At 36.3% G+C, this 25,520-nt stretch overlaps 1 protein-coding gene across 1 annotated transcript in view; it reads left to right on the top strand.

Moving 5' to 3' along the window:
* vipr2 (vasoactive intestinal peptide receptor 2) overlaps positions 1-25,520 on the top strand; it is a 72,481-nt gene that overhangs the window by 44,105 nt on the left and 2,856 nt on the right. The window contains exons 4-12 of the mRNA XM_038717282.1: positions 1,474-1,565; positions 11,893-11,990; positions 14,089-14,221; positions 17,200-17,350; positions 19,541-19,601; positions 21,352-21,421; positions 22,556-22,647; positions 24,263-24,392; positions 24,550-24,591. Coding sequence (XP_038573210.1) covers positions 1,474-1,565; positions 11,893-11,990; positions 14,089-14,221; positions 17,200-17,350; positions 19,541-19,601; positions 21,352-21,421; positions 22,556-22,647; positions 24,263-24,392; positions 24,550-24,591 — 869 coding nt within the window. The remainder of the gene's footprint in view (positions 1-1,473; positions 1,566-11,892; positions 11,991-14,088; positions 14,222-17,199; positions 17,351-19,540; positions 19,602-21,351; positions 21,422-22,555; positions 22,648-24,262; positions 24,393-24,549; positions 24,592-25,520) is intronic.

Genomic DNA, 25,520 nt, shown 5'->3' with positions numbered 1-25,520 from the left:
TCTCCCAAAACTGCCACTCAGTGCTCTAGAACATTTAAAGAAATTAAGAATGACCTGCACAAACCAGTGACACTGACATACATAATGAAGCTGCAACAATATGTACATTTTTAAAGGAAGTTTGGTCAGACCTCTTCCCTGCTGCTGTTTCTTATGGGATTTTCCACAGACACCAAGCAAGGTAAACACAGGTCATAGTACCATTAGCAACAATATTAACATCACTACTTGTTAACTGGAACACCTACATGTAAACACTGTTACCCATTAAAAAGTTCTCTTAGCTTCAGCTGTGTTTACCCTGTGAAGAGGGTTTGTTAAGAGTGTAGCGAGGCAGAAGTGTGGTGATGTTTCTTCCAGTCAGTGAGCTAGAGATGATCCATGCTTTTTGTAGTGCATTCTGGGAATTTCCAAGGGGGGTGAACTTCCAGTGCAATGCAGCGATTTTGGCATTGGGACACCCATAAAATGTCCCTCAGGAGTTCACTGCCTAGTGGACATGGCACTCATGTGAAACACACTGAGTGCTACTGAGCTTCATGCAGTGTTTTTAGTAACACATTGTAGTCTAACGCAAAGTGTAGTACTTCATCTTAGACTACAATGTGTTGTGTGACAGGGTCTCAGAATACATGAAGTCTCTATATTTTTGTATCTGTTATGTATCTTGTTTTTGTACCTTTTGTGTAATTTGAATGTTTGAATGTGAAATCTCCCAAAGGATTCACAGCACTGTCGACTGCTTCAAATACATTTTTTTCGTTATTGCAGGTTTGGCATGAAATCATTTGACTTGTTTCCATTCAGAATACATTCAGTCACTGACAATAGTTATTAAAATCATAGTAATCATTGATTTACCTAAAAAGGCTGGCGTCAAATTGTGGTGTAGTCAGATGTTCCCCAGAGCCAAAAAGCTTGACAACCTTTATTCATATCCTGATTTACTTTGTATTTATTTTTGAATAATAATAATAATAATTTAGCTGACACTTTTATCCAAAGTGACTTACAATTGATGCCTGAATTTATTTACAATAAAAACATTTTAAAAATCATTTCTGTATATTTTCTGTCAGGTTGGTGTTAAATTAAGTGGAAATTGTTAATTTGTCTATAGAACATAGAAAAGATATAAATTCAAGTATGATGTAGGTATGATGCAAATTAGCGACAACAGGCATAAACAAGAAAGGGGATGTCAGAGGTCGCACGTCTCTGGAGCTACGGATTAAGTATCTTGCTCAGCGACACATTGGTGAAAGTGTCACTGTGGGAATTTAATCCAGGTCTCCCAGACCAAAGGCATATGTAAAAACTAACACTCATGTTCAAAACAAAGACATGTTGCTGTTTAATGTTTCAAACCGAAAGAAAAGAAAGTAATACTTCAGGTTTAAAGTTCATTCTTGAACCTTGAAAACAGCAGTTTCAGTGAAGTGTAGAGCTAATTACTGTATCTCTTCTTCACAGGTAACATAAGCAGGAATTGCACGTCAGCGGGATGGTCGGATGTTTTCCCGAACATCACCAGCGTGTGTGGGTCTGACACCAGCCAGGACAAGGTACAGTAAACGTCTGCACTGTCGTCTTTTGCTTTTCTGACTATTGTTGTTGCGGTAAATGTAAGAGCAGTGTTTCATTTGAACACTAATGAATTCTGACTGTGAAGCAGGAAAACAGAGCTGCAACATAACGTTGACCATTAGTGGCCTGTAATTGACGAAGCCTGCAGGGTTGGATGTTAATTAACACTGGTTTGTGGTGAAGGGCTGCATCTTTAAAAGGTCAATATGCCCAACAGTAGTGTGATACATGTTTAAATGTGAGCAATCTGTGTGTGTGTTTGTGTGTGTGTGTGCACATGCAAGCTCCCCAGCTTGTTTTTTTATCACTCAATAAAAAAAAAAACTTGGAAACGCCATTAGCCTTCAATTTAGCATTAAAACTAAACTGTAACTGTAACTAAACTGTTTCTCAGAATGCCAAAACAGTTGTCTAGAAAGGAATTCTCCACATATGATTTTCGTGGGGAGGGAAAAATTGTAATTTAAATGCTGCTAAAAGAGGTTATGTATGACAAACTTTTGCTTCTCAACCAATTTCAGTCCAAAAGACATCTTCATGTCTTTTGACCTGTACATCATCAAATCAGCGCTGACCGGGATGTCTGGAATATTACCATACTCTGGATAATCACAAATTACAAAAGCCTGCAAATGTATTGTGTGACCTTGATAATGATAAATTAAACACTCCATTTTTGTTCTGTTGTGTCCAGTATTTTGGGTGTGCTGTGATTCCTCCTCTTCCCAAACAGTTCGGGGAAGCAGAAGAAAGAGTTTATGGTGAGGAGAATGTTTGGCCTTGTTTGGTATTGACGGCGATAATTGCTGCTCCCATCCTCTTTCACTGCTGAGGTTCAGTTTGGGTCACGACTGGTATTATTCTGAATCGGTCTTTGTGCTTGTTAAATTAACTGTGTCACCGTCTCTCTTGCCAGTTTCTGTTGCTCTGTCTCCTCATTTCTCACTCATCCACTTATGTTTCTTTAACTTTCCTCTTTTTCTCTTTCTCATCTTGATTTGCTTTTTCTTTCTCCTGCCACCCAGTCTGAGCAGGTCTCCCTCTCATTAAAAATCACCCAAAAGATCTGGAGCAATATTCCCTGTTTGTCAGATCAAAGTGGTCCACATTCAGCTGTTGTACTGTAAAAGACAAAGGAAGAAGATATGCATTTATATCTTGCTGACTCTGAATTACTGGTATACTTCAATAGCTGTGTGAAAGGCCCAAGAATCATAAAATCCTGTCAAAACAATTAATGAATTTGAGCATTTATATTTCAGACATAGGAGAAATGACATATTCATAGTTTATAGATTTCCCTAAACAAACAGATGCAGTGGTAGGACAATGCTGCAGCGTCTGTTGGACAGACTTTTCCTTTGTAAAGTGACTTAGTTGACCTGAAATTAAAGAAACTCGATCACACACTGGCTGCGACTCACAGTGTGAGAGGGGGGTTCACTTGATTACTATCATGGCAAGAAAATGAATTTATGGCGTGACAGAGTGTGAAAAGTGTAAATTGTGTGAGTCTCATGAGACAAGTTTTCCCCTGACAAGAATAGGCGTCAGGTTTCAATCTTGAGGGACTAGATTGTAACACCCCTAGTAGTAACTGAACTTATTCTTCAAACACCTACAAGTAGGGCTTTGCAATTTGACTAAAATGTAATATCCCAATTAGGCAATTTTATATCTCAATAATGATATATATCCTGATATAGAGCATTTATAAATTCAATGAAATATTATGAACTCGTGATTTTTCTCTGCATTATAAAGGTTGGGTAAGCACCAGGACAAATACCATAATATAGAGTGAACAACGACACAGCAAGTAATGTAACTAACGTTAGCTAAGTTGTGGATTAGCTACTTGCTGCTGCAAAGTAAACATACGAGCTCCAGTCTGCAACACAACTCTCCTGCTGCAATAGCTAACATCACAACAACAGTATGTCTTGGTGAACTATAAAGTAAACTAAATGTCTGTGAGCAAGCCATAAAAAGTTACCTGACACACATTATGGCTGTAATGGTTAGAATAATGTTGCGTGGCTCCTCCATACAACAGACTTCTCTCTTTGGTATGAAGTCCTCATTTTTGTTTGCATGGTCTGAGTCCTCCTGTTTTGTATTATCCAGTTATGAGTAAACTTCACTCTTCTCCATGTTTGTTTATTATTAAAACCTGTTAAGCATGGAATTGCCCGGTACGGGGGAGGACGATTGATTTTTGCGCAAAATGCAAATGAGAAATCCAAGTATTTTGTCACCCTATGCATGCCACACACCTCTGTGAAGCCATAACATCAAACCAACCATTTTTATCCATACCAAACACACATCATCTAAATGAACTTACATCACAACATAAATTGCTCTCTAATCACTGCACATGGCTGCAGTTATTAACATCCAGATATCTCTCATGTCATCCTACACCACCATCCGACCACTCTAAAGAAAGCTCACCTCCAGCTCTGATCAGCTGTGTAACTCATATCACTCAAATCACTAAACTTAGTTATTAGCCGGATAACAATAACATCAAACACACATACAATAACAACTGCTGATTTACTTTTGCTGTTTTTGCTGATTTCAGTGCACAAACAGCTGTTGTTTCTGTGTATAAACTAGCTCTCAGGCCGACATCTTTGTATTGTGCAATACCTCTGAGCTGTTAAGTTTCGTTTCTCGCCAGAATTTGCAGGAGAGAAGTGTTGCTTTGGAACAGACGGTCTTTATCGTTGACTAAGGACCAACCCGCCGAAGCTACACAGACATTCAATATATCAAATGATTTGTCTGCCCAATACGAAGAGATAGAACTTATAGCCCTGTAATTGAAAATTTGTGAAATAACTAGGGTTGTGACGAGACACTTAACCCTCGAGACGAGATTCGAGATTGTGTTCACGAGGTTGAGACGAGACAAGATTTTAACATTATTTTTAAGAAATCTTTACTAAAGAATTATATAAAAAAATGTGAGCATTAAACACTCTGTAGCCTAACTCTACCAGAATCAGAAGTCAGTGCCACTCTCAGTCATTCTGTGCTGCTTTCAGATCTGTTTTTCCTGTAGATCAACTTATTTAATATCATCCCTGCTGAGTCATGATTTAGTCTTCTCTTGTCTTTTGTGTCTTTGTTTGGGGAAGTAACCTCTTTTACCCTTTTCACTTCAATAATAAATTATTTCATTTTAATTCAGTTAGAAACTCCTGGACTTTAATAGCTCCTGTGTTTCAGCAGGTTTCTACTCATGTTCAAAACTTTCTGCACATTCAGAATCCCTCCCACATATCTGTGTTCTCTGACATGTCCAGAACAAGAGAATAACAGCATCATTTAATGAAAAGTCTACCTGCCCTTTACTCTGTTGTGCATTACGTTATTGATCCACTGGAAGTAATGTTATCCCCTTCAGACCGTTTGACCGACGCAGTTTGGGACTGCATGCTGCATGTGAAACTGAAAGTAACTGAAACACTTGTGATCAGGCAGAAATCTCACCACAAACCTAAGACATGCTATCTTCAGCAGAAGCAGCAGCTCAGAAAAAGTGCAGCTCACAATTCCAAACAGAGCAAAGCTGTGCTTCAGTTTTTATGTTGTTTATGTTGCAAAACTCTGCCAGCTGCGTTACCACTCAACACAGCTGTCTGGACTCACAACTTTGGTTACTGTCAGGGCGTATGCCAATGTTGCATCAGCTGGGCATAGTTGATTTGCTCTGTGCGTCTATCTTAAAAGTTATAATTGTATTTAATTGTCTCACTGCGTGAGAAATTTAATGTGTAGCTTGCAAGTTAAAAATGAAGATTGCATGAGTCTCGCGAGACATCTATTTACCTGACAAGAAATATTGTCATTTAATCGTAATTTAATCACACAAGATCTCGTGGTACGAAATCTCGTCACACCCCTAGTAATAGCTGTTGTATTTTGTTTTTCATCAAATTTACAGTTACAGTTGTATTCCAGGTGTATTAGAAGAAATTCAGTTACATTATAATCTAAAGGATATTGGTTTTGATGGTGATATTGCTATTAAAATATAGATTTTACCGAGGCGAGGATAAAAATATCATATTTTCCTTTATTGCATCTCCATTTACTCTTTAATAGCAAAATAAATAGGTTCATTTACAGTTGATTTAGTTGGATATTAAATTCACCTTAGATATTCGCAGATGTCTGTGTAAAACTAACTTCACCACGGTGCAAAGCTTCGTCCCCTCGTAAAGTACTGAATTTGCAACACAATGAAATAAACCATAAAATGATAGATGTGTTTCTATCGTCAAATGATATATATCATGATATATAGCTGTCATATCGCACAGCCCTACGTACAAGATTGTAATTATTTTAGCCATAACCATGCTGTCCAGCTGGAGAAACCAAACCACTGTTACACAACACAGATGTTTCTATTTATTGTATCTAAAGGATTTCACACCATACATGTTTCTATTTCATGTAAGAAGAATACAAAGAAAACATGTAACAAAATGCACATTTTAGAAGGCAGGGTTTCACATCTACTGCATCTTGCACACCAAAGCCCTTTTAAGAATTCAGACAAGGAATATGTAACATTGGTGGATTTATCTATTAAAGTAATGGCTTTTTGTCATTCAGACATAGTTTCTACAGATTTATTCAGCCACAATTCTGGCATGATATTTGGCATCTGGTGCGTGACAAGGAGAGGTGTCACTACTTGAAGTAGTGACAGCATCGGTTATTTTATTGAAACTGACTTTATTCTCTTTGTTTCGAAGGTAATGATAATTAAATGATAATTACATTACAGTGATCTTAGATGGCAGAACTGGGTGTGCATTTAATCTCTCTCTTTGTCCTGACTTTTATGTAAAAGTGACTCAGGCCCTTATTTAGACATGTTAGTGACATGTACAATGAATGTCTAAAAAGGGCTAAATCCACATTTTGAGAGGAGACTGAAAACTGAGTAGGGAGGATGATTTATGGGATCAGGCACATCTCTCTCACACAGGATGGGACCTGTCCATTTCAACTGAAAATCTGATGTCACATGTATTTTAGCTTCTTGTCAAACAAACACGCTTTGATTTTCTCACAAAAATAACTCAGGAGAGGAAATCAAACACATAACACCTTTATCTGAGGAAGCAAGATAACAATACACGCACACACACACACACACACACACACACACACACACACAAGCCATTTATTGGCAGATTTAAATCTCTGCTTCAGTTTCTAAAAGGAAATTATCTGTTATCTTCAGCTCTTCATGCCAGTAAGTTTTCTGAACCACACAACACTTGCTTTTAACATTTACAGAATAATGAGCCTTTATTACACATTTGTGCAACAAAACTAAACATATGTTTGGATCAGTTTAGTCAAAACTCAGCAACACAGTTGTACTTCCAAAAAAATCAATCAATGACACATAGAAAGCCAGATTATAGAAAGTTTCCATTAGAATGATGAAAAAAATCAGACTGGAAACATTTGGTTTTATAATGATGCATTTATAATGATACATGAGAGCGGAGACTGAGATTTTCTCTCAGAAATGTGATTATTTTGTAACATGTATAATATATAATATTTCAACTTCTTTGTGATAATTCTCATATATTTTTAAATGGCTTTTTTTCTACACAAAACAACTATTTGATACCTGCTCTTTATTGGAAGTTTAACTCTATATTCACTTTATCTGAAATGTCACTATGATCAGTCTTTATTTCTCGTAAAATGAAAACATGACATACATTCATATGAAAGGAGACAAACTGCAAACTCCTCCTTTTTTGTTTTTCTTGGTGCTCTTTAAGTTCTTGAACATTTTGTTTTCTGAATCAGCTTTTATTTCCTGAGTAAAATTTATATTACAAGACATTTTAATGTACAGACCTAAATATCATTCATGGTCCTCAGAGAATGTATCTTGAACTAAGTCTCTGACTTTTTATCTAGGTTATGCAGCAAGAAAATATTTTACTGACTGAATCCACTAGATTTCAGAGATATTTTTCGAATGATTTTTCATTTAGAAATACAGTATATGGTAAAAAAATGTTTCGAAAATATCTTACATTTGGTTGACACCATGTTTTAAAACAAACTCCTCTGAGAGATGTTTCTCCATCTGAAATTATATAATTTATGATTAAATTGTCTAGATTTATATGGGAGACCTCATTGTGTCAATGAAGAACCTGATTGGTGCTAGGATATTAGTCATTTTTCGATTGTTGCATCTTCAGACCGAAGATATCTCAGTTGTGAAATAAAACTTCTCCCATCCTGGGAGTTCCCGTTTTTTTGGCTGTTTGCTGTTGTGTAACTGCATCTCTCTCCTGTTCACTTGTTTGGCTCGTTTTGGGTCACGGATGGCACAGCTGAATTGCCCATTGTGCTGTCCTGTCTCTCTCTTTCTCCATCTCTTATTCCCTATCTCTCTTGACCTCTCTCTCTCTCTCTCCTGTGGTACTACTTCCTCCTCTCAATTTACTTCAGCTCAAATCAGTGAGCTTCGCTGGCAGTGCAAGGAGGCCCATGTTTTTCTTGTACTGTTTAACAGGAGATTACATTCCAGTTAAGTGTTATGGGTGTGGGTACAGTGGTGAGAAATCTTTTTATTTGGTAGTGGAAAGGGAGGACAGGACCAGTTTGGTGATCTTGTTGGATACTGCATGTTGGTAAGGCTGGCTAGAATCTAAATTTGCTCCCAACATTTCCATCCTCTGCTACTGGCTGAACATTATCTAAATACAAACAAGACTGAAGGTGTGAAGCTTGCAGACCGTAGACAATGCAATATAAATATGACCTCATTGTGTCAGAGGAAACCTCATTAGCTCAGTTTATCCTCTGGGGAGAAGGAATTTGCTCATTTCAGTGCATCTGCCCTTTAGATGCTGAGATTCCTCATGTGCAAGAGCAACATTTGACCAATGGCAGGGCTACAGGAAAGGACAGGGGGTCACCAAAATTATAACAATTAATCATATGGGGGCCAGACCAAATTTCATAGCATTCTGACCTATAATTTCTACGGAGCACCGCAGGTGTTGGGGGATTTGTTTTTAACTTGTACACATGCATTAGCAATCCATGTTCTCACATATTTTGTGTGTTTGGATTAACATATTAACAGAACTTGAAAGTAAGTGAAACTACTTTTCGTACAAACTACATTTTGACATATGATATGTTTAAATGATGTCAAGGTTAAGTCAACATTGTTTACCCGTACACATACTTCTGTTCCAAATCAAAACAAAGTGTATTAAACTGTATTAAACCCAGTTGATAATTGCATTTATATTTTCAATTGTCACTGATTATTTTGCACGCTGCATTGGGCTGCACACAGTACATGTGCACCTGACAGTATTGCTGAAACAATGTTGGTAGCCAGGAACAGTGGGCTCAGAGCTAAATGCCATTTATGCTCACAGTGACAATGCTAACACTGATGTTTAGCAGGTATAATGTTTACCATGTTCATCATCTTACCATAGCATGTTAGCATGCAAACATTTGCTAATTATTGGGATTTTCAATTGGTTTTACAAGTCATAAACCAACATAAACCAATGCATTATATAGGAAATTTATAACAACTAGAACAAAACAAGCTGAATATAAGTATAAGATATAAAAATAAACTAATAAGTATTATAAGATTTAGCAAAAAAGATTATTATCATAAATTATTGGACAGGTATAAGAGTAATAATCAAGCAACATGAAAGTACTCAACAGTATAATCAAAAAGAATACTGGAAAAATAGATTACCCAAATTATTTTGTAAATGATGATGCATTAATATTAAATGAAGTGAATGACATTGTCAATAAATTTAATGAGTATTATGTAAATATTGGATATAAACTAGCAAAAGAGATTGTGGAACAGCAAACTGGGGATAGGGTTGATGAAGTAAATATTATTAGTAATAAACATTCAATATTTATCAAGGCAACTGATGAGACGGAAATACTAGATATTGTTAATAACTGTAAGAATAAAAATTCTACTTATTGTGATGATATTGACATGGCATTATTAAAAAATATTATAGAATATATAGTAAAACCATTTACATATATTTGTAATCAGTCCTTTGTAACAGGTATATTTCCAAGTAAAGTGAAAATAGCAAAAGTTAATCCTATTTTCAAAAATGGAGATAGACATCTTTTTTCCAATTATAGACCAATTTCTCTGCTTTCCCAGTTCTCAAAAATCTTAGAGAAATTATTCGTGCGCAGGCTTGACAATTTTATAGATAAGCAATTGAACTATTGAATGAACATCAGTATGGCTTTAGAGGAAATAGGTCGACCTCTGTATGGCAGTGATGGAACTAGTAGAGGAGATTTCCACTTCTGTGGATGATAATGAATATACTGTGGGGGTGTTTCTAGATTTAAAAACAGCTTTTGACACTATTGATCATACTTTATTAATGAGGAAATTGGAGAGATGTGGAATAAGAGGGAAAGCCCTCTCTTGGTTAAGAAGTTACCTAGAGGATAGATATCAGTTCGTACAAATAAATAACATTAAATCTGATCTAATGAAAGTTACTTGTGGTGTTCCACAAGGTTCGGTGTTAGGTCCCAAATTGTTTGTATTGTATATAGATGATATTTGTAAAGTGTCTAAAATATTAAAAATTATATTGTTTGCTGATGACAAAAATTTGTACTGTACGGGAAAAAGTTTGGAACAGCTTCTGAATACGGTTGAAATCGAACTGATGGCCTTAAAAAGATGGTTTGATGATAATCGACTTTCATTGAATTTGAGTAAAACAAAGTTCATAATATTTAGCAATCGACAAAGTAATAGTAATGTTAAAATTAAGATTAGTAATGAGGAAATAGAAAGAGCAGATGAATATAAATTCTTAGGTGTTATAATAGATCATAAATTATGCTGGAAATCACATGTAAATAATCAAAAGACAAAAATGTCTAAATCCATTTAGTATTCTATTTAGCATAAATAAATGTCTAAAATTGATTTAGACATTTTTTGAATCAAAAATCATTATATATATTGTATTGTTTGCTCATAGTTCCATACATTACTTATTGTGTGGAGGTGTGGGGTCATACATATAAAACTTATACAAATTCAATATATATGCTACAAAAGAAAGCATTAAGGACTGTAAAACGGGCTGACTATTATGAACCAACAAATATATTATATATTAATTTACAAGCTTTAAAATTTATTGATTTTGTTGACCTTTATACTGCCCAGGTCATGTATAAAGTCTGTAAGAATTTAGTTCCGAATTGTGTTCAGAGGCTGTTCGAAATTAGAGAAAGTCAGTACAAATTAAGAGGAATGTATATGTTTAAAAAAGTAGAAGCAATAACTAATATAAAAAATAGATGTATATCTGTTAAAGGGGTAAACCTATGGAATAATTGTGACAAAGAATTAAAATTGTGTACTTCACTCTGTAATTTTAAGAAAATGTTTAAAAACAAGATGATAAATAATTATATAACTCAATACGATTAATTTGTGTATGCTTTATGTCAAATATTGAAATAATATCTGAGATGTGTACCACTGTAATCATGTATGAACATCTTGGAAATTTTTCTTTTCCTTTTTTTTATGTAACTGTACGTTTATTTTGAAAAGAGAGAAAAGTGACGTTCATTAGATAATTATGTAAAAAGGGTAAGCACAGTAAGCATAGGCTTCAGTCTACACCTTTTTCAGTTGTTATGCATGTATATATCGTTTTATTTTCATCGTTTTCCTTTTTTTGTTTTGGAAAATTATGTGTGAGAACCGAAATAAATTTTGTTGTTGTTGTTGTTATTGGACAAATTAAAATATCAACCTCATGGTGGCATTCCACAAAATGTTAAGAGATCAACAAAGTCATCAACCTGAGGAATAAATAAATGTTTGTACCAAATTTCCAACAGACAGACATCTTAGATAGAGTCGTACCACTAGTGTGGCTGAAGTGTTGAGGAGACAACAGTAAATGTAATAACCTAATGATATTATGATGGAGTTGAGTCAATATCAACTCAGTACCAAAACTAGCCGACCCCTTAACTGACCAAAGTATAGGCACAATAAACAGTAACATCAGTCTGTGCTGTTTTGCTAATTTGACATTACTTGGAAAGTTCCAGGCTCATAAGACTTAGAAATATCTTCTCTAAGGTCCAAAGTCCTGGACAGCCTGGGTTGCTGATACTGTTATGATAAAGATAATTAGACTGCTAACGCTGTTTCTCTTCTCTTTGTGTCTGCAGCTGGTCTTCTACGTGGTCGTGCAGACGTTGTACACTCTTGGTCACAGTCTGTCTTTAATCGCCCTCACCACAGGGAGCGCCATCCTCTGTCTGTGCCGGTAAGACCAAATATTACAACGTGAATACATGAGAGTCAACTTCAGTGGTCCCTGTGGTAAAGCTGGGTCTGCAAAAAAATAAAAATACTAGTATACTGTTAGAAGACGACTGGCTGGTGTTCATTTCAAGCTCAATTTTTAGGTCTTGACATGTCAGCAGAGTCGGAGGAAAAGTTGTCTGTTTAATTGGATATTTAAATGAACAAACAGTGGCAGTTTCAAAGCTTTATCATTAATTGTCAACAGATATGTGTTTGTTTGTGTGGTAGCCTCTCAGTTTACAGCTTAATTGGATTTAGTTTTCTTTCTAGTTTTTAATTAAAATTATGATGATTGCAGTATCTTTTTGTTTCCCATTTTGCATTGCTGTGGGAATTGGTTTTAAGAATCCACTGGAGGTTTGACCAAAGCAGTAAAGGGGGAAATATGCATAAACCACATATGTATGAGAAAACTTTAAGGGCTCAAACTTTTAGGGACTATGTCCCTTTGGACGTTAATTAAGAAAATCTCACTCTTTCAAGTTTTTTAAAATCTTTTAATGACCTCAGTAATTTACATTATCAGTGCGCATGTGTTTGATGATGGTTCATCCTCTTATATTTAAATTCAAGCTCTTCTGCACCATGGGTATCTAAATTCATCCAAATAATAGTTCTTAATGCTCTTACCTCTGAATAAAGGCTCATTATATTTTTGCTTTAATGTGGCTATACAATAGTTACACATACACTTCCTGTAGATTTGAAAAACGTGTTTTTAGCGTTATTGGAAGCTGGTTGTGTGTGCAGACCTTCTGACTGCAGAATATATTCATGTTTAATGTTATATAACAATGTAACAGATGCATCGCATACTGATTCAATGTCATGTCAACGACTGATTGGATTGATGTATCGTATCAAAAATAATAATTTAAAAGTTGCAATAAAATAGAGACAGTAGTCTAATAATGCAAGGTCAAATAACAAATAAAAAAAATAATAATAATAGCTTTATTTTATATAGCACTTTTCAATGCAAGTAACAGAGTGCTTTACAGAAATCAAGGTAAAACATTCAAGTCAAGTGAAAATCTGTAACTCACATGAATAAAACATAAAACAAGTTAATGTACAAATAATGGAGAAATAAAATACGCTTTACACATTGAAAGCTTTTTTTGTATAAATGAGTTTTAAGAAGTGAGGGAAAAATTAAGTACATCTTTGAATTAGAAAATTCTAACTCAAGGTCCACTTACTATATTTTATGATGAGGAAGTCTTTGATTTATGAAAAACTATAGTTTCTAAGGTAAAGAATGAGCTGCCATGCTTAAGTCTGAATTGTGTTTTAAAACTAGCCTCTGACTTTTCCTCTCAAACATCTCCAGCTAAAGTATTGTGAAGTTTAGGGACTTTGAGAAAGAAATTGGTGATGATGTATTGCTACTGATGATGAAATACTCCCCAGTCTGAGTGACACAAAACACTGCACAGCTGTTTAGGATATGACGGGACAGGAGGTCATTTTATTATCTTGTCTCAACTATTGCAAGACAAAGAGGACAATTACACTGTTGAATCTTCAAATAATATACAAGTCATGTGTGCTTGTGCATATTTGATTAACTAGTGTGTTGCCACATGTCACTGCGTTGTGTTGCAGGAAAAAAATTTTTTCAGAGGACCCTGCATTCTTTTGCCAGAGCCCTTTGCATCTGGACCTACACTATGTAATGCAGTAGTCATATTTAAACAAAGGAGAGGACCATAGTTTGACATAGTACTATGTTAGTCCGAACATGACATTGATCTACTTGAAAATGTGGCTCAAGACCATTCAGAACTTCCAAAAGTCAAAAGCGCATAAATTGATTATGGAGTGCAGGACAGCTTGGTATGATGTGTTTTTAAAAAGCATGTCTTCAAAGTTTTTCCACATATTCTGAAAAATACAAATGTAGGAGTTCATTTGTGGTAGCATTTGATAAGATTGGCGCAAAAAATAATTTGGGAGGAGCTTTTCAAACCTGAATTGCTTTGTCATAATTTAACACACGACAAAGCAAATTTTAACCAGAATCTGTATTACATATCTGTGTAACATCTGTGCAGGAAGCTCCACTGCACCAGAAACTACATCCACCTCAACCTCTTCTTCTCCTTCATCCTGAGAGCAGTGGCCGTGTTGGTGAAAGACAACATCCTCTTCAACCGAACCTCGCACTGCTCCAACCAGCCATCACTGGTGAGGTCACCACCTCCGTCCTCGCTGAGCCGAGTCGTGTCCTGAGGCAGCACAGAGAGCAGGAAGCTGCACGCTCATGTGTTAACAGCACAACTGTCACAGTGTGATGCTTCCAGCCACAGTTTATAAAATGGAAATATAAATTCAGTTTTACAGAAATGGGACAGTTTTCTATTTGCTATTTTAATTTCTTTATAACATGATAAAAAAATCTCAAACCATCTACTGTGACAGTTCATTAACAGATATCTTTGTCTAATATACAGAAGGGATGACAGGAAATTCCTCTCCAGCCACATTTCGAGCTGTGATTGAGGCTGCATATTTGTTCGCATATTCCATGACTTCTGTGAAGCAGTATCTTGTAGCGTCCAATGTATTAAACCCAACAACATTTCAGAACTTGTTGAGATGAATCCTTTTGTTTAATCTTGTCTTTGTTCATCCAGATTACAATTGGTTGGGTGACCTCATAGTCTAAAGCACTGAAAGTACAGTATTGATATAACAAAACAATATCCAACACATAGTTGGGAATTTTATACCTTTGCATACTTTTTCTGCAGAACATTTCATTTCATTTAACAAAAAAGGGCAAATATCTGAAATTCATGTTGTGTTTAATGGAACCAAAAATTAAATGCTCATTTGCTGGCTTACTCACAGCAATGATTCCAAGATCCAGAGTCACAGCAGAAAACAAACAAACTACTACTTCCGTAGCATAATCCATTTATCTGCCATTGATCTGTATGTTAAAACCAAAAATTTCTACACCAATGCTACATCCGGCAGAGCTTTGAAGGTATTAGGAGGCACAGGCACAGTATGTAGTTACATTAACACAAGTTCGTTTGGAACATACGGACTAAAGAGAAAGAGGTGGACTTGATGACTTGATGGTGGACATTTTGATAATATTTTTAAAAATGTTTTTTCCCCCATGAATCGGAGCTGACTACAGCTGCGATACTCCATGAAGCTACAAAATTTCAGGTTCACCATTCAAGCCATTAAGTAGTTAACAGGGCTGTAGATTATTTAAAAGATAAAGTTGGAATTAATGACTGAGAACTAACATGTAATTGAATAACTCATTTGAACGCAAACCACGTTGCTTAATCCTAAACATCGCAGAATTGAATTTGAGTTCCCTGTGCTTGGTAGTAGGATACATGACTTCAGGATAGTCTCTAGAATGATCCTACAGTTGAATTAATTCCTCTCTAAAACCGTTTCTGCACAAATGTAACAACTTTCACAAAGGTAGGCTTTATTGCAGGACTGTATTCGACTGCATCGGTTTTGGGTAGGTGTACCTAATAAACTAGCAACTGAATGTACACTGTCAAGTTTTAATTTGGGAAGATTATTACAGATGAAATATTCGTAAGTGATTCCCTTTAATTCCAGCTGTGCAAAAAACTAAACAAAATATTAACCAAATGGAAAAATATATAAAATGGAGTGCTCTTGTGGCTTAGAGGTTACAATGCCAACTATGAACCAGAACTTTACCAGTTTAAATCCAGCTGAAGACTTTTTCTGCATCTCTCTCCTTTTTTTGCTGTCATTCCTCTACTGTCACAATCTAACAAAGCCATATTAATTTGCCCCAGCAAACATTAAAAACACAAGACTAAAAATCTCACTGACAACTTTCAGTACTTGGCAGCCTTTGATATTCTTTTGATGCTCTAAAGCAGCAATTCACAAAGTGTGGTGCGCGCACCCCTTGGGGGTGCGCAACAGGAAAAATGTAATGGTGGTGTAGTAGTGTAATAACTACAACAATTATTTTTTGTGGAACTTTTCATGAAATAAACACTTGAATTGAAAACTTTCCTTTGTAAATTTCATTAAAAACTAAACTAAACTAAAAACGTTATTATTAATAGTTAGCTCACAGGGAATGGGTACTCATACACCTCTTTCCCTCTCCCTCTCTCTCCCCTCCTTCTCTGTCAGACTGAGCCACCCGCGCTGTACTTACAAATTCTCATATGGATCCTCTTTTAGTCCTTGTTATCTGTTTATGAGGCTCTACGTAGGTTGCGATTTGTGAGAAAGCAGCGGAGCGATGTTTTGAAACATTTTTTTGTCATGAAAAAACCCCCTCACAGCCTGAGAAAAAGGTTTACTGCCACTGTTACTTTTTAAAGTGGTAAATATCTAACGTTACATTGCGATCAGTGAGGGACTGATTTAAAAGCCGTCACTTTCAAGAGTGTCAAAGTGAAACCCCGTAGCTGTGACTTCGGGCATGTTCACACTGGTGTAACAGGGACACTGCGCTGCTTGTCATCATAGAAACAGTTCTTCAGATTTTGATGTTTATTGCACCTTCAGTAATACAGTCTCTTCAACACACTCGCCGGAGCAAGTGTTGATAGGCTATTATTCACAACTTGTAACCAATCAGATAGCGCTGTGGGTGGGACATTGAGCAAATAAATAAAATAGATAATAATATATATATATAATGTTGTTATTATGTATATATATAAGGTTTCTCTACTTGCCTTCAATTGCTTTCATACTGACATGGAAACGTCTCTCTAGTTACTGAAAGAATACTGTCAGGAGCAAGGCACTCTGACCTTTATACTCCCATCTACTTGCTGTTTGGAACGTTGTGATTTGCAAAGCTTATCTTCCTGGTGAACTCACTGATTGCCCCAGTGGAAAAGGGTAATGTATACCCCCATATCAGAATAATTAGCATAATAAAAGCCTGATTAACCCACAGTTCTCTGTGGATGTAGGAGTCTGTATCAACACTGCGGTCATGTATAGACCTGTCAAACAACAATAGGATGCGCACTAGAGGTTGATACAAGGAAATCACTTAAAGGTTAAAGTTGTGTCACTAGTAATGCTGTTACAGAATTGCTGATAGTTTTTTTGACATTTAAAATTTAATATTCAGCTCCAAATTCTATTACCTGGTTAAGACCTTTGACCTTTGTGTTTTTTAGGTGGGATGTAAAGCCAGCCTAGTGTTTTTCCAGTATTTCATCATGGCCAACTTCTTCTGGCTGCTGGTGGAGGGTCTGTACCTCCACACTCTGCTTGTCGTCATCTTCTCTGAGAACAGACACTTTATCGTCTACATGTTCATCGGCTGGGGTAGGCTGGCCTGCTGATGCTCACATCAAAAATCACATTCAGTCCGCTTTTCTTTAATTTGAAGTTAGGCATCTTTTGGAATTAGGAAGGACTAACTTCATACCTGTCAAGATTGGGATTTTAAAATAATAATAGTTTGAACTTGCATATTGTAAGAATAAAAAAATGCTTTGCACATATAAATTTTTTAGGGCAATATGTGAGTGAAATACTCGAGAAATGACCATCCATCCTGAACCCCTCGCGCTGCTGTTCTTCTTCTTCTTCTTATAGTTTTGGTTGAACGGCATAATTACTGTTTTTATCAACCTTGTTTCCAGCTGCAGAGGAGCTGTTTTCAGCAAAGTAGCTCTGATAAACCCAGACAGTCCGAGAGAGGCTGGTGAATAGAGTCAAACATCTAGCAGCTAAAGAGGCAAATATTTTTCTCAGGAGTTGGCAGAGACCAAACCAGAGCTAAAAGGAGACTGACTATTAGAATTACTTTTATCGTGTCCAAAAAGGTTGCTCTATGTCTTCTGGATGTGTAAATAGGCAACTGTTTGCTAATGCATTTGACATGTTGGCTTGTTGTTGAGTTATTCTGCCCCCTAGGGGTAAAAAATGTATTAATGCAGCTTTAAACAAAATTTACCTGTAGGTGTAGCCAGTTTTTACCTCTGGGCAGCCATACTTGTAAAATGATGGTGTATTAGTTCCTTAAAAATAAATTTAATAAATTACTTAAATTTAGTGCTTTTGTCAATCACGTTGATCTACTAAATCATTTCCTTTCTTAAACCTATTGCAAAATAAAAATGTCATATTTCTGTACACACCTGTTTGCATGTGTGTATTAAACACTAAAATTAAATTGGTGTCCAATAGTATTATCTTTTATTTTTATTTTATTTATTTTGGTAGTTGCAAAAGATAATTAAATATTTAAACACACTTATGTGGTTCATGTTATGAGGTATCAAATTTGCCTTTAGAATAAGTGTGCTAACTGTAATGTGATACATTTAAAGGTTCAGTGTGTAAGTTTTAATGACAACTAGTGGTGAGGGTTGCAAATTGCAACAAACTGCTCACTCACTGCTCCCCCTCCCAACCCACCCTTTCCAAGTACGTAGGATAGCTATGGTGGCCGACACAGGACAAAAGATGTCATAGTCTGAGCAGACAGTCAAGAAACTTGGTTTCTTTGGATGTGTGTATATATATATATATATATATATCAAGAAATTAAGTGCACATTATGCTTCATACTCTTTAATACATTATTTTACTATAATTGGGAGGGTTGGCTCATCTGGACTAACAAACTAAAGTAAACTAAGAACATTTCAAAAACATCTCACATCTAGTGCAAGTGTGAGCACTGACAGATAACGGGAAAATGTAAGTCTCACTGTTTCTGCACCAGAGTCCATTATAAACCACATAATACCTGAAGTTTACAAAGGCGAGGATGGTGAAGATCAAGGCTTCTCTCTTACCAAAATGTCTTTTTAAATAAACTTTTAGCTTGTGGTACAAACGGTGCAACATTTTAAATGGGCATGTACCCTGTTAATTATCAAATTGAAGCAATAGCCCTACAAACAAATATGTTTACTTATGCAAATTCTGAAAGTATAAGCATTATTGGTAACTTGATAGTGTGGTGGCACACGGTTTTGTTAGCAGTATAAATAAATATGTTTTTTTCCACCAGGGCAGTGAAATGTGAAGTTTAGCTGGCTGATCTGAGCGTCCATGCTGTACAATTTTAATGCCAATAATATTCATCAGCTGGTTGTCTCACGAACATTACCGGAACATTTCTGTCCACCAAGCCAAAACACAACGCTGGAGAATAATGTTAGCCTACATGAAATTACAATCCGATTACATATTTTACAACACTGACAAGAAATGGCTCATTCTAAGGTAATACACATAATGGCTCATAATGTAAGGTCTTTTTACACCACTGAGAACATAGTCATGGATATTATATTGCATTTCTGTCAGTAGATCCTCAGATATATTACACACTCAACCTTTAATACATTTTTACATAGTATTTATATTATCTATAAATAGTAAATAATACTATATAGAATATACAATAATTATGACAAATATTAGTTAAATAAAAAATAAAAATACATTTAAAAAAGAATACAATAAATGGTATTCTGTTTTCCTCATGGCATTTTGCAGGAATCCCCACTGTGTTCGTCTCTGTGTGGGTGATTGCAAGGATTTATCTGGAAGACACAGGGTGAGTGCTTCCAACCAATCATGAACCAATAACTCATTAGCATACAAATTTGATTCAGATTTGGTATTTGTGTACATCATAATGTCCCTCAATCATATTACATTTTAGATTTTGTATTTAATTGTGTAACAGAGTCTGCATGCCATGTGTTGTCTGACATATTAAAAATTATCTGTAATTTGTTATAAAATATACAAACGTACGTCATGAGCTCTTTTGATTTGTTTTTTATTTCATCATTTATAAGGTGATAGGACATGGGGAATTTCAATCACATTAGAGAGCGGCCCACATTGATACTCAAGGGGGACTGTGACTGTTATTTCCTCAAATTAAATTTTATTGATTAGATTCTGGCAGCAGATAACCATATGGGCATGAAACGCGGTTTCCAGAATAATAAGACAAATATCCCACATATCAAAGAGTACTTTATTGGATAAGTCAGCTGGTGGGATTTGCATTGAGTACTCATCATTATGAGCCTGGTGCCATGGATCTGCTCAGCTTTTGTTGTACATTATTACATCTGACACTGCAGCTCATTATTGAACGTAGCGGGTGTATTCTAAAAAGAACTTTGTGAAAAAACTCTGCAACAACAATTACAGAGCAGCAGCCTGATAACAAAAGGATACAGCCTCAAAGTGTGAGACTGTGTGTAGAATGGTAATGAAGCTTGTCATGAAAGTTCATTCTTGACCTTGTTCTAGAGCTCTGAACCACCTGATAAAGGGCAAGAGGGGCAATTGAAAGTGCCAGAAAAAGTTATACCTTGAGATTATATTATTTTTAATATATATATTAATTAATTTATTATATTTTAGAACTGGAGACTTGAGCTGGAGACTCATGTTAAGATTAAGTCACAACAATTATCTTGAGACTTAAGTTTGACTTGACTGCTTTCAGACTTGATTTGAAGGCATTCGAGTCTCAAGTTATGACCATTTGGCCATAACGTTACACAGGCCTTGTTTAGCCAAAAAGTTTGAATATTAATCATTAGGCCTATACCTTATGTTCAAATGATCTAAAAGCCTTCCATCTTGACTTGCAATTTTCCTATTAAGACTTGTGACTAGTGACCCTCTAGTATTCTTGCAAGGGTAAAGAACTTATCCACAACAGTGGGAGATGCTGTCCCGAGTAAAGTGCTGTCCCAAGTACTATGGGGTCTTGTCTTGGGGTCATGAGTAAGATGGAAGATGGAACGTGAGCTCGACAGGCAAATGGGGCAGAAGTCATAATACGGATGCTGTACCAGACTGAGAAAGCTGAGCCTGAAGGCTAAGCTTGAGTCTGGGCTCTGAGTAGACATTAAATTGCTTCAGCCCACTGATAATGATGCCTCCCATTTTCCGGCATGTCCAACTGGGAGAAGACCTAGGGGCAGACGCAGAACATTGGGAGGGATTACATACTCCACCTGACCTGGTAATATCTTGGGATCCTTATGGAAGAGCTGGATGCTAGCCGTTAACTACTGCGGCATGGATCTGGATAAGTCGACAAAAATGGACTGATGGATCTTAGACTTGACTTAGACTTGCCCTGAAGGCCATGCAACTCGACTTAAGCCCTGAATGACTTTTAAATAGCTCTGGGCATGATTCCACCTTGTAAAGTTGCTTTTCACATCAAGCTCTCCCTCTGCTTGTGACCATCTGCTCTTTTCTGTTGCCGCTGTTTTACAAATATACCATGTATACTGTAATAGTTAAATTATGGTTATTTATGGTGTCCTCAGATGCTGGGAGACAAATGACAACCCCATACCCAACTGGGTGATCAATGGGCCAATTGGATTCTCCATTATGGTATGTTGAGGTTAATTACCTCCTGTTTCACATGCTTGTTGGTTCAAAAAGCATCCAAATGGATGATATAAAGTCTACAGGTGCTAACGGCTGCCCCATCAGTCACTGTGCTACACCTGTCAAGCAATATAGCACTGCACAGATGCCATTTACAATGACAATTAATGCTAAGTTAGTCCTTGATTTCAGACAGAAGCGAACAAAAACAGGCTTCTCATTTTTAGATGGCAACCGTGGATTTCAGCTGTAGCGAGTGTGATAATTAACGTTACCTCCATGAGTTGGTTGAAAACTTCTCTCGCTGACTTTCCATCTCACTCATTAAAAAATGAGAGATCTGTAAATATGTATATGTCCACATACATGATATGATGCCGGCTCAGGGCTGCATAATGATGCGACAAAGACACCTAAGCCAGCAAACAGTAAATTTCTTGTATTGCTGAGTAGAGCTAGTCATCCTGATAGCAGGACAGCTGAGTAGTCTGAGTAGATATTGCTGAGTAGAGCTAGTCATCCTGATAGCAGGAGTTTAAAACAAATTATCAGTATCAAATACTCCAAAACAAGAGCACTCACTTGTGTTTCTGTCTTAAAGGAGACCTATTATACAGCATTTCCAGTCCTATATTGTAGTTCTGTGACTCCTTTTTGGCAGCTTTGCATGATTCCAAGTTCAAAAAAGTAATTTTCTGTGTTATACTGGCTCTTCATGTAGCCCTTCATTTTAGCCTCTGTCTGAAACAAGCTGTAGATGCTGCTGTCTCTTTAAGCCTCTCACGGCCCTCTGTCTTCTGATTGGCCAAGACTTGAAGAATGTTACCAGACTGTTCTTGCCGCTGAGCGGTACAGACAGACTGAGCGTTGCTGTGCCATTGCTGTGAGGAACAAATGACCATATATAGAATACCGGCTCTGTCTGGCTCCGTCTGGCATAACATCAACAATCCAACATTGTAACATTGTAGATACATCATAAAATATGGAAAACTATAATAGGTCTCCTTTAACTTTCTATTCATTGTTTTCTGTGGGTGGAAAAATGTCCAACACGGCAAGATAAAATTACCTCTTGGGAGAACTGACTCTCTTTAGTTGTTCTGACATTTCTGTTATTTTGTCACTGTCTCCAAGGTGAACTTTATCCTGTTCATCAGCATCATTCGGATCTTGATTCAGAAGCTGAGGTGTCCTGACGTGGGTGGCAATGACCAATCGCAATACAGGTATCTCACACGAGGCGGAGATTTGATGCTCTTTAAACAGTGTGAACAACAAAAAAGAGACAACACAGAGATGTAAATCCCTATCTTGACTCACTTGGAGATATGCTACAGACCAGTTTTTCAGTTTCAACTTTTAATAGTAGTTGACAGATTGTGTCAACATGTATGTGTGATTAAGCAAACGCTGCACCTGCTCAGTCAGGTTAATGCCTCAAAACATAAAAAACAGATCATCTGAGACACCCAGAACATTTTTATCCCCTCTGTGTTTGCTGTCTGGAGACATAAGAGTGACGCTTACAGTCATGCAACAAGACAGCGTTTCCTGATGCAGCGTTCATAAAATGGGGGGGATGAAACCCCTATGAAGCGGCACATTATTGCACGATTCAGTGTGTTTAATCTTCAGGCAATTTTACCCTCCAGGGAAATCTGAGCTGTGCTGAGTTGTCAGGTATTCTTGTGTCCCCCGCCTGTGGAGATCTGAGATTTAGAGGTGAGAGGTGATGACAGGCCTGGATAAGCCCGATTTGTTCCAGTGCAGAATCTCCTGTTAGTGCACATGAAGATTCAGTGTCAGTGTCAGTGTAGTTCAGCATTGGGCTGAGCAGAGTCGACAGCTGGAGAGTGATACTGGGAGGGAGGATTTTACAGTCCTATATGGGTGTTGCAGGAGTAATACTACATTTTATTATCCTTCAGTTTTCAAAAACCCTGAACCAAGATAGGGCCCCGCATTCTGTCCAGTCAAGTTTACATAGTGTGCCATTCTTTGCCAAAGCATCTTGCATGAGTGCATCAATATGTGACATATCCAAGTGGACTCTCGCTCATGTGATGCATCTTAATCATCACTGGAGTCAGATGGAGAGTGTGAACTGTGAAGTGTACGAAAACTGACATGTATTACTGCTCTTTTCAACCAAGCCTGTTTGTTAATCATGGAGAGCCATGCAATGCCAGGAGTGTTCTGACATTGTTGTTGTTAATGTTAAAAACACAAACTCAGTTGGAATATTTTATATTAGGTCTGATGTCAGTCGTGTTTAATTTGCTATTTCATGGCTTTGAACACAGTCCATAACAAAAATGTCTGTGTATCAGTATACATGTGGTCGGTTGTTCTTACCTTTAAAGAAACAAAAACTTACTGATGAATAATTTTAAAAAGTTACACATGAATGTTTTATGAATGAGGCCCATTGTCTCTGAAAAGGCACGTTGCTATGGATGTGGTCAACACAACAAACACAATTCAATTCACCTCCAAACAATCTTAACTCAGTGCTTTTTTCTGAGCTTTCAACTGCATTTCAGACAACTAAGAACTCCATTCACACATAAATAATGTGAAATGTGAAAGATAAGAATAAAGTTAGTAAGTGAACCTTGAGTTTTAACTCTTTGTCAAACCACCTTTTTTTGTCTCAGACACAGATCACGAAACCTAAACTCTCTGCATGGCAAAAATGTGACATTTTCTTGGAGCAAACTGACCCCTTACAGTAAATCAAAAATATATGCTCTTATAAGACAGCAATAACAACAAACACTACATCGGTTGCAGTTAAATGGGCTACAAATAATGGTTCATTACTGTTTTTCTGCCTATCAGGAGGTTGGCCAAATCTACGCTCCTACTGATCCCTCTGTTTGGGATCCACTATGTGGTCTTCGTTTCTCTTAGTGAATCCATCGCAGAAGATTATAAAATATTCTTTGACCTCGCCCTCGGATCCTTTCAGGTGCTATATTATAGTTACTAAATGTTAACGTCATTGTCCTTAATACTTTTTAGTGCTTGAGTCCATCGTGATGTTGTAAATTTAAGATTTAAATGTTGACTTACTTCCGATGTTTGTCGTTTTTTAAGATTAGACTTCTGTGTTGTTGTTTTTTCAGGGTCTGGTGGTGGCCATTCTGTACTGTTTCCTAAATAGTGAGGTAAGCTTAGATTATATTAATTGACACAGCACATAGCGTTTGTCATATTAGTGAGAAGTGAGTAAACCTCAGTCAACAACATTTGCATAAAACATCATTTCTTTTTTAGTATTTGATTTTAGAGATCATGCAGGCATAATATAACATATGAAATAATGTAGTAATAAGTTAAAATATACAAAACACATAAATATAAATATATAATTAAAATATCCCCATAAATGTGTCTGCCCTCAGCAGATAACATGCTTATTTAAAAATGCACCACTAAATTTCATTGTGGTTTTAATTGGCAATATTTGATACACAGTAAATTATATTGGCGTTTTCTCTGGCTGGAGCTAAAGACAGTATGTCATAATTTCATCATCAGATCTTTTTTCATTAAAAATATTTTGAACTATAAAATTTCAAACAGCAAGTGCAGAAAAAAAGAAATCTGACCAGGGAACTTCATGTGAAAGTTATTAAAATAAAATCAGATAATTGTTAAACCTAATTCACTGACTAAAACAAGTGAAAACAAGAATGCACCACATCATTAATACACAAGAACAATTTGACAATGTAATTATGATATACAAATATAATAGGGCTGCAACTAATGCCTATTTTTGTAGTCAACTAATCTGTTAATAAATTGTGAATTACTGATCTCCAACACACAGCCTAACTAGCTAACGTTACCATTAAGTGAACAAGGTTTACTATTCAGAATGAACACTAGTATCAACGCCGGGGGGAAACCAGGGACAGACAGTGTAGTCTACTCCTATAATTCACTGCTTTATTTTATTTAAAACTTTTTAACAAAGATTTTTGCTTTGCAGCTATATAAAATAAAAGCAAATATATAAAATATAAAAGCAAGTACTATAACCACGACTGTACACTAACAGTGTAATGTCTATTTAGAATAATAAAGCAAC

Source organism: Micropterus salmoides, unplaced genomic scaffold (assembly GCF_014851395.1).
Source record: "Micropterus salmoides isolate LMB-PRFRI ecotype aquatic unplaced genomic scaffold, ASM1485139v1 Ms_hic_scaffold_14, whole genome shotgun sequence".
In the NCBI taxonomy this organism is placed as follows: domain Eukaryota; kingdom Metazoa; phylum Chordata; class Actinopteri; order Centrarchiformes; family Centrarchidae; genus Micropterus; species Micropterus salmoides.
The sequence above is the reverse complement of the archived record's forward strand: the minus strand, read 5'-3'. Positions and strand labels throughout refer to the sequence as shown.